General features: G+C 39.4%; 2 protein-coding genes across 2 annotated transcripts; one reads left to right on the plus strand and one right to left on the minus strand.

The window, feature by feature from the left end:
* The first annotated feature begins 254 nt into the window (after positions 1 to 254).
* Positions 255 to 1,993, plus strand: dynll1 (dynein, light chain, LC8-type 1). The gene is made up of 3 exons (XM_057831716.1): positions 255 to 421; positions 973 to 1,111; positions 1,774 to 1,993. The coding sequence occupies exons 2-3, from the start codon at positions 980 to 982 to the stop codon at positions 1,909 to 1,911; spliced, it is 270 nt and encodes an 89-aa protein (XP_057687699.1). The 5' UTR covers positions 255 to 421; positions 973 to 979; the 3' UTR covers positions 1,912 to 1,993.
* Positions 1,994 to 5,377: 3,384 nt separating this feature from the next.
* Positions 5,378 to 12,722, minus strand: rpl6 (ribosomal protein L6). The gene is made up of 7 exons (XM_057831715.1): positions 12,634 to 12,722; positions 10,099 to 10,302; positions 9,926 to 10,024; positions 9,699 to 9,842; positions 6,808 to 6,856; positions 6,386 to 6,570; positions 5,378 to 5,562 (listed from the first exon to the last, which is right to left on the minus strand). The coding sequence occupies exons 2-7, from the start codon at positions 10,300 to 10,302 to the stop codon at positions 5,410 to 5,412; spliced, it is 834 nt and encodes a 277-aa protein (XP_057687698.1). The 5' UTR covers positions 12,634 to 12,722; the 3' UTR covers positions 5,378 to 5,409.
* Between the last annotated feature and the right edge of the window lie 3,053 nt (positions 12,723 to 15,775).

The following is a 15,775-nucleotide window of genomic DNA, read 5'->3' on the forward strand; positions in this document are numbered from 1 at the left end:
TTAAAAATGATCTTGGAAAACCCTTCTAGCGCCACCTTCATTCCCCATGCACACCTGTTGTGTAAAGATATCTTTTTGTGATGTCGAACTTGATTGCCCTTCGTATGTTAAGAAAAATACATCTCATCTTCATCTTGGCGTGCGTTAAACGACTCAGTCGGCTCACGGTTTCCCTGGCAACGATGACCCCGCAGTGCATGACGGTCCGAAATAAAATGCAAGGAGAAAGAGCAGCGAGACGAGCCGCGGACACCCAATCGCGACGCCCGTTGCGGCGACATCAGCCAATGAAATGCGGCGTAGCCTTAGCGCCTTTGCGCTACACACCCACATCACTGTCGCGTGCACCACTTCGCATGAGTTTGACTCCACTGGAAGCATTCTCTCTGAAAATCTAACGGGAACACCAGACAAAAGACGAGTAAGTGGAATTAAGGAAATGAATGATGTTATTAAGAATAGGACATTTCACTGACGCCAGCGTTTTAAATTTTTGTTTGGGGATGAATGCACAGCTTGTTTTGGCTGTATAATCAACAGCTCGCCCATTTTAGCAGGGAGCTATATGATGCTAACTACTTTGCCGTAACATTTACATTTTGCAATATTTAATTTCAACATGTTTGCTACTATTAGAATTACATGCTGCTTTGTTTGCCGTTGGTGCATGTTTGATGCATAAACGTAATAGCGGCGTCAACAAGCTCAGCTACGTCATGTGTCGATTTTATTTTTTATTTTAACTCGATTTTGGTGGGGGGGGAGCAAACGTGAAATATTGCTGTGGCGTCTCCATAGAAACAACTGAGAGCGCGCGTCCACTCACACCGCCACCGGTGGAAGTTATGCAACGCAAGTGGAAATAGCTCCTTCAAATATACGGCACAGTGATCTTTATGTAACGACAAATTAGTCGCTGACACACAAATGAATAAACCCGAGGTGGTGGTTGTTGTTGTTGTCGTTTCCTAGGGCGACCATGGCCGAAAGGAAAGCGGTGATCAAGAATGCTGACATGTCCGAGGACATGCAGCAGGACGCGGTGGAGTGCGCCACCCAGGCCCTGGAGAAGTACAATATTGAGAAAGACATCGCTGCCTACATCAAGAAGGTAGCCGAAAAATATGCACCATTCATGTTAAGGCTCACTAGAGCATATGATACATTTAAAAACGAATATCAGATTGAATGTTGAAGGCAAACATGATAAAACTAGCATCATTTGAGTGGATTCAACAAGACAACACAAAAACGTCTTTTGATTCAGCATAAAGATAATCATCTACATTCATCGAGGACTGCAGAAGTCAGATTAACATTTTTGATATGAGAATTTTTCCTTAATTTTATTCCAAAAAAAAATATATATATATATGAATACTAAAGTTTTTTTGTTTATCCCTTTTTAAATGGAAAAAACTTGCTCCAACAGGAGAAATGTGCGTGTGTGTACACATGTTTATAAACTATGTGTATAGAGTAAAAAGAGTGTCCTGTGAAAACATTTGTTTTAGGTAGTCCTGATTTGTAAGTTTACCATTCAAACGTTATAGAAAAGTTGAGGATTTGCTTGTAAACAAACCTTACTGATGCAATATTTTTGGAACACACTGTCCTCAACCAACATGATGGAATAGCTACTATGTTGCGCATCATACGTTACTGTAATAGATCATCAAAGCGTCTATCAACTTTATAGACTTCCTTTTAAGTCTTGACTCTTGTGTCCATTTTTTGTTGGCGAGTTCAAAAACACGTTTTTGTCTGCGACAGGAATTTGACAAGAAATACAACCCGACTTGGCACTGCATCGTAGGAAGAAATTTTGGCAGCTACGTGACTCACGAGACCAAACATTTCATCTATTTCTACTTGGGCCAGGTGGCCATCTTGCTTTTCAAGTCCGGCTGAGAAAGCGTGCACTCTAATACCAACTACAACGCATTACTGACTGACAAAGGCACTCATTCCAAGGGTGGGGGGGTGGGTGGGGGGCAGTTGCCTTTTTGTGCTTTCTATTTTTTTGTTTTGAGGATTAAAATGTGGCCATCTAAACAAATCAAACATGTATTTATTTTTGTCTGTTAAATGTCTTTTTTAAATTAAACCATGTTACGCTTTCTGCATCTAGTGCTTATTTCATTCATGCCTACACTGTAAATGATATAAAAATTAAAATTACTTGCTATTTTTTATGTAAAACCTGCAATGGAAGTTATCTTTGAAAACTTACATTTTAAAGGGTATGTAGTGCCCTGGGAAAATTTTAATATTCCATCATTTATCCATAAACGCATGCCTTTTGTATTCATATCATGCCACTTTGTGTAATTACACACAAGAAAATGAGAAATTTGGCTCGATTGTCAAGCTAAAACGACCGGCGCCCGAGATCTGGCAGATTGTGTGCGTGACGTCACAACAAGTAAAGAGAGTCCCACCGGCCACTAGGGGGGCAGCGCCTGTCTGCATCAATAGAATTCCTTCTAGTGAGGGGAGAATTAGGGGTGTTTTGAGCTGCTTATGCTGATGCGTTGTGTTCGTCCTGCACATATTCCAGGTTCCCTCATGAAGAAACACCCCTCGTTGTCAATAAAAGAGAATTCAGAATTGACAGTGAGGGGTGTTTCTTCAACAAGAAAAAGGCTCAGTGCTTTAATACTGAATGGCGGCGATGATGGCAGACAATTTCGTTTCTAGTTTCAGCGACGAATCCGACGTAGAAGGACGTAACGAATGTTCATCTAATGGTGACGAGGAGAGTTACGAAGCTTTAATCGGTGTTTTAGGTTACCAATTTGAGCCCAAACCAACGCCAATGCAGCGTAATGAAACGGTCATTGAGGGGAGCAATGACACTGATGAAACATCGGCAGCAGATCGTGTGGGAAACACCAATGATTTGTTTTGCATTTCTTTTTGTGAAGCTGATACACCGTGACTGCAAAATAAAGGAATGCATAGAATAATTATCATTTATTGCGCTATCATAGCTTTTCGCTCTGCCAACAGACACAAATATGAATGGGATCAGAGGATTTGTTCTATATATTTTACGAACGATAATGTATACATGTGTCCAGTCCTGTATCCAATGCGTGACATTTTTTTTAATTATAAAAGAGTACTCACTCTGGCCATTTCGAGCTTGGCTGCTCCCCTCCTTTCCTCAGCCTCCTTTGCTAGTCATCATCCTCTTTCTTGATATCTCGGGACATTTAGGTCGCTGCGCGTGAATGGTCGGCACCGCATCTCCTTTGAGCAGCAATCTTTTAGCAAAATCCGATTTCACTTGTCCATAGTTCGAGAAGCTTTCAGGTGGAAAATGCGCACCCCAGAAAAGCGTGCCGGAGGCTGTGTCTAGAAAATTAGCCCTCTTTGCACGGACGAACTTTACCCATCGTCTGCGTAGTCCAGCTTTTTTTTTCGCGTTCGGGAACTCATGGATACTATATTCCGATAAATAACTATTTGTACACCACATAGCACAGCAGTTTTGAACCATTTTTGAGATGTTTTCGTCAAACAAACCCCAACGCTACTCTCTCGTCGTTAAAAAAACAATGGCACCTGGCTCCGCCTCGACTGTCAATCACTTGTCGTGACGTCGCCGCCCCATTCGGCTGTTTCCGGAACACTTTCGGGAATGTTCGTCATTTTCGATCTATTTTCGATAATTGCTCATTAATGTGATTGATTTTTTTGTTAACTTTATCAATATTTGTTATCTTGGAACATAACGGTTCTATTGATGTCTCACACCCCCTTTGCCGCTACATCCCCTTTAAGTACAGTGGTACACAAACTCATTCTCGCTTCATATTAGGGAAAATTATTCAGTGTACGCAATGTTTTATAAAAGATGCGTAATTCACACCTGCAGAAAATTTTAAAAGTATAGTGGTACCACTACATACAAAGTTAATTCATTCCAGGACCTTGTTTGTAAGTTAAAATGGTCATAGGTTGAGCAGGATTTTCCCATAAGAATACATTATAATTCCATTAATTTGTTCCACAGTTCGAAAACCTACACTAAATCCTTAATAAATATTGCTGGTATTATTGCAAATAGCAATTACACAAAGCAAAATGAATAAAAATTGGAATAATACCTGTAATAATGTAACCAGGTTCTAATGTTGCGAATGTGTTTAGGTGGTGTACCGAAACGCACCACGTGGCTGACTTGCAGAGACACGGGGGGGACTTTTTACTTTGTTCAGCGGCGGGTGACAGAAGGCGTGCTGTGTTGCACAAGTTGATAGAATAAATGATCAGAAACCTTACGACGCTGGCGATTTCACCGTAATAATAGTCACCTTAAGACTGGCGAACGGAGATCTGAGGAAGACCGAGAGGAGACATTCTACAGCTGTATTGACGAGTCAGTTTACGGATGCGGGCACCACGCTCATATTTTTCTATTTCCATCTTCATTTCAATGGTAAGCATCACCTTTTTTCACCACCTGCACTAAAATTGTTGGAACTCATGTTGATTTCTCTCTCAATAAAATCTGCCGTGCGTCCGTCTTGCAGGAAAACAAACTGCAGTGCCGTCATAGATCATCGTTTTGAGAACATGTCGTAAGATGTAGAAACAAATGGCGAGTCATTTTACGTCGGGTGTCTAAAAGATCATGTGTCGAAGCGATCGTATGTCGAGGTACAACTGTAACGCTTTAAGATCCTGCAGCCCTATTGGTCAGAATCTTTACTGTCAGGATCAGTAACCTGATTCTGCTCCTATTTTAATTGGGGTGCAGTGATGTGCACAGGCATGACGGCGTTCTTGGAAGTGTTAAGCATCTTCGCTAAAAGAGCACGTCTCGCATGTTTTGTGTGTTTTTGCACCTGCACACCTTCCTCTATACATTTTGGAAATCATCTCATTCGAGAGGTAAGGCTATTTTTTTTCTATTTACTTCATTACAGGTATAAACGGTGAGGTATACTGAATGATTCAAATGTATTTTAATCAGGTTGTACACTTATTATAAAATTTGATGTTCTTTAGTAGAGCTTAGAACGAATTAGGCAATGATACAAAACTTACCCTGGTGAGGATAAGCGGCACGGAAAATGACAAATTTGGTATTTTGAGGTACCTCTCTATAACTAATGTAAGCAAAAATATTAAGGTAGCCCAAGCAGGAGTCAACTAGGGTTTCCTAAATGACAGTGCAACGCATAGTCAAGTGAGCTAGCGCCAAGTTCATGCAATTTACAGTGAATGTTCAAGTTGGCACAACCCCAGTGAGTTGAGATATGAATACTCAAATTTGCATTGTGCTCATCTAAAATCTACGTTTACAGAACTTTCTGAAAGTTAATTTTTATAGTACTTTTCAGAAGAAAAAAGATTGAAACCAAAGTAACTGTTTAAGATGAACTTTTATTAACACGCTTAGAAAACCAGCTTGTGAGGGAACACGCCATTAGAAAGGCAGAAGGAACTGCGCAAGTATCCTTTGAGCTGGGGAACTTTCTTGATAAGTGGCAGGAGCTGAGAGTCCACAGCCTTCTGGTCCTTCTTCCGCTGCTCAGTCAGCATGTACTTCTACAATGGGGGAGGGAGGTCATTAGCAATCATTCTACAACTAGGGGTCTGTTTTGACTTTCTTGGACGTCGTCGTATTCTACTGCTTCTTACCCTTTCTGTGCTTTTTCTAGGTTTAGTTTCTTGTATATTTACATGGATTACAGTGAAAATCTTTAGACAAACCTTTTTTTTCTAGGGCATACAGTATACAATGAAGTTTTCAGTGTAAATGTATTTCAATAACTAGAATACGCAATTTCTGGATAAATTGTACAGGGATGCTTTGCTCTTATGTTTCTTATAAATTTTGCGGCATTTTTCAGTCACTTTAGCTTTTTTTTTTTTTTTTTTGCCATGATAGGACACTAGACGGCCAAAGCATGTCATTGCCCAATTAATGACAAACTAAACCCTTTTTTCCTGATTTGGGTGGGGATTCCCTTTTCTCAGTTTGTCGAAGTTTTGCCAGTTTCTTTTAAGGTTGTTTTTTTGTGTGTAATTTTTGAAATGTAGTGCAATTGTTCGTGTTTTCTGCCCCAACCGGTTTTCTGTGGTTTGAGGATTTTTTTTTCCTGGTTTTCGCTCATCCTTTACAGAGGTACAAATATTAAATATCTCGCTTAGAGCCAGAACAATCATTTTAAAAAGATTATGTTCAAAATCTATTCAATTAGGCATCATAACTTTTAAATATACATAATAAGTTTGTGTTTCATCAGTTAAAGAACCGCTTACGCAACAAAACTTTTGAAAAGCGCCAGGTAGTAACTGGTATTGGCTAAAACACAAACTATACCCAAGCCTAACTATAACCCAGTTGAGCAGGGCAGCGTCTAATTACCTCTTTCTCCGTGTCAAAGATCTCGCCCTCCTGGTGACGGGGTCGCCTCAGCTTCTTCTTCTTGAAGTAGATGTCATTCAGAGACTTGGGGATTTTCATGGGGGTGATGTCCACCTTGGTGTTGGTGGCAATGACAAACTTTTGATGAGCCCTGCGCAGAGGAACTCTGTTCAAGACAAGGGGACCTTTTTAAAAAAAAAAAAAAAAAAAAAGGTTAGTCTTTCAACCAAGTGCCGCTCACGTTGGACTACACATTCTTCTGCTGTGAACTTAGTTTGTTACTGGTAGAGGTCCAACCAATTATTTGAACTGGGAGGGTTGGCAGCAAATGACCAACCAATGTTCATTTCCCTCCCAGTTAAAAAAATGGTTTGGACCTCTACTAGCTAATGAGTTCAAATGGATGCCACGACTAAACGTACCAGTGACGAGCAGGAGCCCGCTGGACAGCTGCTTCAGGAAGACGACGCGCTGCAAGAGGCAAAGAATCATCATCACTGAACACAGCTTTCATATTCCCGTCACACTGAAATGAACTGCATGACCACTAGGGTTGACAAAATTATTTTAACTGTTTATTAATCACTCATTTTACAATTGATCTTGTGAATAATCGCCATCAGGCCACCTAGTCAAAATGAATTGGATGTATCGTGCCATCCAAGGGCATCCAATGAGTGGCCCTATAAAGGGAGCCATACTTTCCAATTGTGACAGGTAAGCCTGTCGCAATATGCAATAATTCCATTTATCGCGCGATAAATAAAAATGAAGGCGGTAATTTTTCCGCTGCGATTTATCGCCTCGCGTGCGCGGCAGACGTGCTGTGAAAGTTCGGATTCCTCGTTACCAACTGCGCAAAATGCATCTTCGTTCCAGGTCCGGCAAAAAACTAGCGCCGGAGCCAATCGTTCCCATTATATCCTATTGTTCAACGTATACCGGCCGCGTCAGTGCTCCGGAGTGACTGTGGACCATCTATGGCGCGCCGGTGTTGTTGACGTGTGGGCGCTCCCGTCAGGAGTGACATTTCACGCGGGGCGGCTATTTTTCGGCACAACACCGGATATTTACAACAAAGTCCACCAAAACATTGTTACCGACTTGGATGCTACGAACAACCTCGCTTTGACAACGAACAGCTGAATGAAATTAAGAGCGCTGTGCTTCAAACTCATCCTGTTTATGAAAGTCGATTGTCATATGCTGGTATGTGTATATGCAGTAATGAGCAGATGTGACTTTAGCGGCGCTTGCTAACTTTTTTAATGCGCGCACACACTAGATATCATGAAATGGCAAACTAGATGTGCTACGTCCCATGCCATTGGCTACGTGAGCCCAGAGTGATTATGGGACACGTAGTCCATATCCTAAATCGATGAATTCTAAACTGTCATGACTGAATGGAAGTTAAGAAGGCCAAATCAATCCATACCAGTGACTATAGATAATGTTGCAAATATTTTTAATTCAGTACGTTACACAGATAGATTCGGACCACAAATAGGATGCCTTGCTCATGTAGTACACCTAGCTACTGAGAGAGCTGCAGCAATCAACAGTGTGCCCTGCCTCACTTTACAAACAGTAAAGATTGTTCTCAGCACTTCTATCCTAAATTTCTTCAGATCAGTAAGAAGCACATAAATATCATGCACTAAAATGCATGTTTATATGATGGTAATTTAATTTTGCTCGTTAGCAAAAAAAAAAAAAAAAAAAATTTAATTAAAAAACGCCAAAAAGAACGAAACAAAAATTATTTTTTTACAGAGCATTAAATGTATTGAATCAGATCGAAAATAGTGTCCCCCGTATCAAAAATCGTACCGAACCATGACTTAACTGTATCGTTGCATCCCTATGGAACACCATTGCAGAAGCTATGACGGGAAAAGATGACAAGTTTTCATTTGCCTAAATGCTTAAGTTATTAAGTGCAATTTTTTTTTTTTTTTTAAACGCATTTATTCTGTGTTTCTGTGCGGTATCAATATTGTTGTGTTTTACTTAAGAGGTATGGTCTATTGTTTTTAGCTGTTATTTCTTAAAAAGTATTTTAGAAGAGTCATCGCGTTTAAATGGGTGTACTTGATCTATTAATATATACTGTACGCACGGTGTTATTGTAAATTGGTTAAAAAAATTAAGGGGGGGGCGCAATAATATCGCAATAATTTATGAGAATAATTATCGCACACTAAAATTTGTTATCGCGACAGGCCTGTTTAATGTCAATTTTTTAAAAATGTGAAGGGGGAGTTGTCTTAATCATTGTGTACCTTAAAAAAATGACAAAATTTACAATATATGCACGATGTTCCCGTGATCAAAATTTTCCGTATCACACAGCTGTAGCGAATATCAAACCAAGCGTGTAGTGCGTTCTGTAAAGGGTTGTGCCGATCACATATTTTTTGCGCCAGATTTGGAGTCACCTGATTTTGAAAATGCAAATACAGAGTACCAATCTGACACCTTAGCAATTCATTAGAAAACATGTTTCTTTTGACAATATGCCTCTCCATCTTACTCATTTTGTTAATTTGTAACCATTTCAAATAATTCTTGAAGACCATTTAATCATTTTGTTGCTTTGTAGCCATTTCAAATAAATCTTCAATCTTTTTCCACCCAATTCCAATCTTCTACAAATGTTGGTTTACAAAACATTTCTTTTGATATCCTTATACATTTTGTTTTGTATCCCTTAAATAATGATTTAAAAAATCTTAAAACCCATCTTTTTCATCCGATACCCATCTTCTAAAAATGATGTGCTCTGGCTTGATTGGAACAGGGACATCCCTCATCATTATACCTCCTGATTATTTTGTGGCTTGCAAGCCCTTAACTCATTCCCTGATGTTCACAGCAACGGACGTTAAAGGTATTTGAACTGGGAAGGCTGGCATTGAGTGGTAATGTTTACTGCCATTGAAAGCAATAGACATTCAATCCAATTTGACAGCGAGGCTGGCAGCGATCGAGCCCTATGCCAGCCAGTAACCTGCAAATGCCCTAAAATGAACAGCAAGTGAACTGTTAACGGTTCCCACAAAAGAATAGCTGTGACTGCTCTGGTTTTAATGCCACTGACGGAACTAGGCATCCGATCCAGTCAAAATAAATTGGATGTCTAGCGCCATTAAAGGCAGCCATTGAGCGAATATAGACACTAATCTAACAGAAAAGATTGGTGGCAATCTGTTGGTTCTTTTAATATCAATACCTTTTGGCCTTCAAAATATTGCGATTTATCACCTATTTGACATTTTGTCACACCCCTAGTACTGTATATGGTGTCTACCTTCCCACGGTGGCGCCCGGTGAGCAGGATGAGGACAGTGCCCGGCGTGATGGAGGAACGCAGCCGCCTTCTGTGCTGGCTGAAGGGCTTCTTCCCGTGGCTCCTCAACTTGCGGGGAACATCCTCTGTGGGGTAGTAGCGTGGCTGCACCCACACATAAATTAGACTTTTGACAATTGTGCGCAAAAAATGGGGTGGAGCCATCCCAAGTATTGAACCACACATACCCTCTTGCGCAGTTTGACAACACGGGTGCCGCCGTTCTTGTCTCCGCCGACGGTCTTGACGACAGTAGTTCGGGGCTTTGCTTTGAGCTTCTTCTCCACCTGCCGGCGCCACGAGTGTCAACGGGCATATACTGGCAGTTCATATTTACGCTGACGGCGGCGGCGTCCCTCACCCTGGTCACAGTGACCTTGGTCTTTCTCTTGTACATAGCCCTGCGGGCGAACATGGCCGAGCGGGAGTAACGGCCAATGCTCCGTGCCAGGACCGGGTTGCGGCTCGCGTGCCTCCTGGCAGGCTTTTTGGTTGCCTTGCTGGCTCCCTTGCTGCCTGTCTCGCTGGCTGGCTTGCTGGCCGGCTTTACATCCCCCTCTGCCATCTGACACAGTCACATAGGCTTGGAATCAGTTACGTTAATAACAAAATGTTTGGTGAAAAAAACAAAATAATTTACAAAAGCAATTCACCGTTTCTGAGTAATATGAACTAATAAAATGTTCTTCTACACCCTTTTTAACCTTTTAACAACGAACGTGTCGGCAGCAACGCGTTTACGCATATCGTCTTTGAAGCTTCGTCACGCTGTAATTACGTCACCCGCGTGCCGCTGGTTGGTCTCATTTGAAAGTGCGGAAGTTGATGTCCACGCCAGTTTTTATTTGAAGTCAATCGACCATGAAAAACGGAAGATAATGTCATTTGAGTTTTATAGTTTTATTGCACTCATAAATATGCATTAAACGCTGCATGGACCATGTATCTATCTCCATATTTCCATCATTTCTTGTCCTTTTTCAAAACCGAAAGCAGCACAAAAGACTACATATCCCAAGAGCCGTTGTGATGTCAAGAAGAACAAACCTAATGTAAGCATTTTTAATACATTTCCGAGCGAGGCGCCAACTAATGAAAGAGAGGCATGCGAAGCAAGCAACGGCCGTTTGGTTTGAGCGTGCGACTTTGAAACGTGCAGAATGAATCTAAAACCACATTTAGCGCAAGCTAATGCATTATTTCATTAACTCAAGGAAGAAGATGAGCCGTATTTGTCGTTTTCTTTGGATGAGTCGGGGTCTCGGCGAGTAGAAGTGACAGCAGCGCGAAAACGGCGAGAGTAAGAGAGAAAGAGTAGGCTGTGTGATGTTGTGTGTCACGCAGCTCCTTGACCTGTTCAAGAAGAAGCTTTATTGAGTGCGCCAAAAAAAAAAAAAACACCTTTATTGGGTCGCATGCCTGAAAAATTTGAATTGAACTGATCTACTTGTCAATATTTTTTAAAATACTTTGTTTTCAATGTTATATTTTTTTTCTTCACTATAATCTTCTCAGTTTTTATGTAGATGTGTGTTCGAGAAGCTTGATTGCATGTACGTTTTTACTTTTGATAAAGTGATGGGTACAACACCTAGCTTCACAGAGATATCCTCCAAACACTCTTTGTGTTAGATGATATATATAATTTTTTTTTTCACTATTTTGCACTGTATATAACCTGTTTTGACCATAGTATGTGTAAAGGCCAAAAACGCCTATGACCATACCTGCTGTTTGTGTTGAATTGTCAATCATAAAACTATTTAATCTTATTGTTACTATTTATATATTATTTTTTATTGTTATTTTTCTATTGAATGTTTATCCTAACAAATTGAATAAATATTTTCAAGCTTCAAAACGGTTGGTCGAGCATGTTTGGTTGTCAATGGGACATCAACATTACAAATTTTGAAAAAAGATTATGGGATTTTTTTTTGTCTTTTTGGGTCCAAAATGCGGATTATAATTGGTCAGTGAAGAAAACAACAGTTTGGACATGAAGTGCAAGGTGTCCTGAAAAAAGGGACCCAACTTGGCCATTGTAAACATTTTTTTTTCATTGAAATATAAAGGCAACATCAAATGCATGTAAATTCGGCCAAAATAGGCTTAGGTGTTAAAGGGTTAAAGACTGCTCAGAACTATTTTTCTAAATGTTAGAACTAAAGTAACGTAATGAAGTATAAAAATTAAGAAAAAAAAAAAACAACAACAACAAAAAACACCAGCTTAATTGTTTTTCAATCCATTTCAATCAATTTTTGCTGTCATAATGCATACACACATAATTAAACTTCTCATTGAATATTCCATTCAATGACTGGTTGCTAGATCTCATTTTTGGCAAAACAACGCAAAAAAAAAAAAAAACCATTTGAATCTTAAGTAATAAAACCTCGATATTGGCGAATAGAAGACTTCTTAAAACGTATTTGTGGCGCTGTAGTCAGCAAATGCGTACAAAACCAAGTAAGATTGACATATTGCTAATGCGGCCATTGAAAAAATGCCAAGCCATGAGCAAGCCGCGTTAGCTTGAAATGTTACTTTTAACAACAGACCCTTTTTCGAATGCTGCGAAGTCTCTTTAAGCGTTTAATCAAATGACAAAAGCAACTGTTGGTGCTTTTAAATAATAAACAATGCCAGCACTTCCAACACGTTTCTATTAGCCACTTAGCCTCCATGGAACTAGCCGGCGGCCTCTGCCTGCCAACGTATCAAGCTGTATTTTCGCATCATCAATACGTATTATCGAGTAATACCGACAAACGGCAAACCCTCTAAGCGCATTCATTCATTTTGTCGCGTTTCTAGATTATATCATTGCTTCGTTCACTGTGATTGAGATGGATTTTATTCACACAGAGGCATGATAGGAAAGTATCCTTACCTTTGCTATGAAAAAAAGAACGACATCCGGGGAAGTGACGACTATAAGGACGCAGGGTGATGACGTTTCTAGCTAGTCTTGGTATTTGTAGTTTTGCTTGCATTGGTTGTCTTTTCGAAACAGATCTTCTCCAAAGATGTCAGATATTCTTTACGCACTAAATACTTAAAACTCCCGATCAACGCTAAAGCTAAAGAAGTTCATTTTAAAATTTTAAATGACCTATATCCGTCCAGTGATTTTTTTTAACATGGTAAACAGACAGATGAACAATCAACAATATAAAACAAAACAAAAATATGCCAGGGGGTGTAAACATTCCAAACATTGTACATCAGAGGGGGAAAAGAAACTATAAATAATGCTGGAATCATTCACAAAAAAAGTTTTAATTTTTCACAAATATTAAGTGTTTTTTTTCCACTCTTAGAGTCTTTGATTTTTTTTTTAAACAGATTTATGTAGCACACGGTCTCATCATCAAAGTGAGAAAAATAAGGTAACAGCCTGCTAAATTTACATTTGTGGATGTCGAATTTCGATAACAAAATGAGTAGATTAATAATAAAAACATTGTCTTTCTTGATTTTCTTATAGAAACAAAAAATAACATTTTCCCATTTTTAGATTCCAAACAAACTTGCAAAATTCTTTCTAAAATTCATTGGAAAAAGAGCAACTCCAAAAAAGGTCGTCCGGTGATTTCTTACGACAGCGTATAAGTTCTGTGATGACGTTGAAACATGTGATTGTCTTGTTTTTTCATTGTATGTTTTCGAAATCACTCTGGATTGATGTACATGACTGGCTGCATATAAATATTCGGCTTGGTCCTTTTTCTCAAAATGATTATCTATGAACTGGTTGTAGAATAGAATAGAATAGAATAGAATAGAATAGAATAGAATAGAATAGAATAGAATAGAATAGAATAGCCCTTTATTGTCATTATATGGTTGTACAATGAAATTGTGGAGCATCTCCCTATACAGACAAGTAAAAAATCTCGAAAGTGGCTTGCAAGAATAAAAGTATAATATCTATATAGATATAAATCTAAATAAAATCTAATCTAAAGGTGAAATAAAATCTAATCTAAAGGTGGACTTTCTTATTAACAACATACTCATCCTCTGTAAATTTCATATTCATGAATGCAAATTTACGAAAGTGAAACCTATGTTTAATGTGTTTCATAACAAACTCCTCTCTTTTACCAAACGCCTTTAATGAACAGTAAAAATGCACTGAAACGTGCCAATTTAATTGAAAAATATGACTTGGAAAAAAGACCCAAGCAATTTTGATTTATTTTATTGTTATTATTATTATTATCTTTTAGTATCTGTATACTCATAGCATGCACTGGTTCATATGTGTCATAAAAAGTACAAAGACATTTAGCCAATTTGTTTGTATATTCAGTTCAATTCAATTCAATTTTATTTGTATAGCCCTTGATCACAACAACGTTGTCTTAAAGGGCTTTGCAGAGGCAATATGATACAGCAAATGAAGCAACAAAGATGAATAAATAAATTCAAGTCCTGGGTTTCCCCCATCCTTAGACCCTCCATGTTGGCAAGGAAAAACTCCAAAAACTCCTAAGTCTTTGGGAGAAAAATGAGAAACCTTGGAGAGTACCACAGTCAGGAGAGATCCACTCCCAGGACGGATCGACAGGAAGCCCAAGGACGGCTAATAGGAATTAGCAGGCGAAGTTACAGTCCGTAAAGATGCAGTGGAGTAAAGGAACAAGAAGCGGTCCATTTAGCCAGATGAGAAGGAGGTAGCAACGAGGACGTCCATCCAACGTGGGGTCCGGAAAGTCAGGAGGCTGCAGCTGAAAAATAGCCCCTCCCCAGTGGGGAGGGGGGAAAGGGGACACCGGGTGACTAGTGATGAAAAGACTAGACAACTAGATGCTAACATTGGAAAATAGAAATAAAGTAAGATAAGTGGTAGGTAGAGTGAGAAAAAGGAGATAGAACTCAGTGGCTGTACTTCCCCCAGCTTTATAGCTTCTAGTGCAGCTTAGACTAAACTTTGAGTCTACTCCGACTTCAACTAGCCTGACCATAAGCTTTGTTGAATAGGAACGTTTTCAATCTAATCTTAAATGTGCAGACTGTCTCGGCTTCTTTAATATTAGCTGGAAGCTGATTCCATAAAACAGGGGCTTGGTGGCTAAAGGCTCTAGCTCCAACAGTACTTTTAGAAACCCTGGGAACTACCAGTAGACCTGCATTCTGAGAGCGGAGTGTTCTGTTGGGGCGGTATGGAACCAGAGCATCGGTGAGATAAGATGGCCCCAACCCATTAATGGTCTTAAATGTAAGAAGGAGGATTTTAAATTTAATTCTAAACTCGACTGGAAGCCAGTGAAGGGCCTGGAGCACAGGGGTGATGTGCTCTCTTCTATTGGTTCCTGTTAAAAGTCTTGCTGCTGCGTTTTGGACAAGTTGAAGACCTTTTAGAGAACTTTTAGGACAAGCTGCAAGTAGGGAGTTACAGTAATCCAATCTCGATGTAACGAACGCGTGAATTAATTTTTCTGGATCACTTTTAGATAAAATATTTCTAATTTTGGCTATGTTGCGCAGGTGAAAGAAGGCCTTTCTGCAGGTTTGTTTAATGTGAGCTTTAAACGATAAGTCAGGGTCGAATATATAGTTCTGTTTTGTACTTGTGTGGGTGTTCAATTAAAAAAAAAGAAGCTTGTATTGGTTATGGGGGTCTAACGATGTCAACGGTGTGTGATGACACCGTTATTAGATATGTAACAACAGCTGGTGACTTTAGCAGCGTTTAATTTTACTTTTATGTTAGTATTTACTTTTTTATTCTAACGTGTATATCTTGTTTTTAATATATAATGAATTTATTGACAATTTTGCCAATGAATTTGTGCTGCTCACTGTAGTTCCTGTCGTTTTATTGTTTTTATTATGGCGTTGAGTGTTCATGTTCAATTATTGTTGCTGAAGGCAACACTAAGTAACTTTTCAGTTTTGGTCAATTTTAGCGACTCCGGTGGACAAAAAGCAGTAGTGTTTTATTTATTCAAGACGACATGGCAAAATTACTCCATAATGGTCAAAACTGTCGACTTCACCTTTACTGTCGCACCTCCCGAACGATA

The sequence above is a fragment of the Corythoichthys intestinalis genome, chromosome 3 (assembly GCF_030265065.1).
Source record: "Corythoichthys intestinalis isolate RoL2023-P3 chromosome 3, ASM3026506v1, whole genome shotgun sequence".
In the NCBI taxonomy this organism is placed as follows: domain Eukaryota; kingdom Metazoa; phylum Chordata; class Actinopteri; order Syngnathiformes; family Syngnathidae; genus Corythoichthys; species Corythoichthys intestinalis.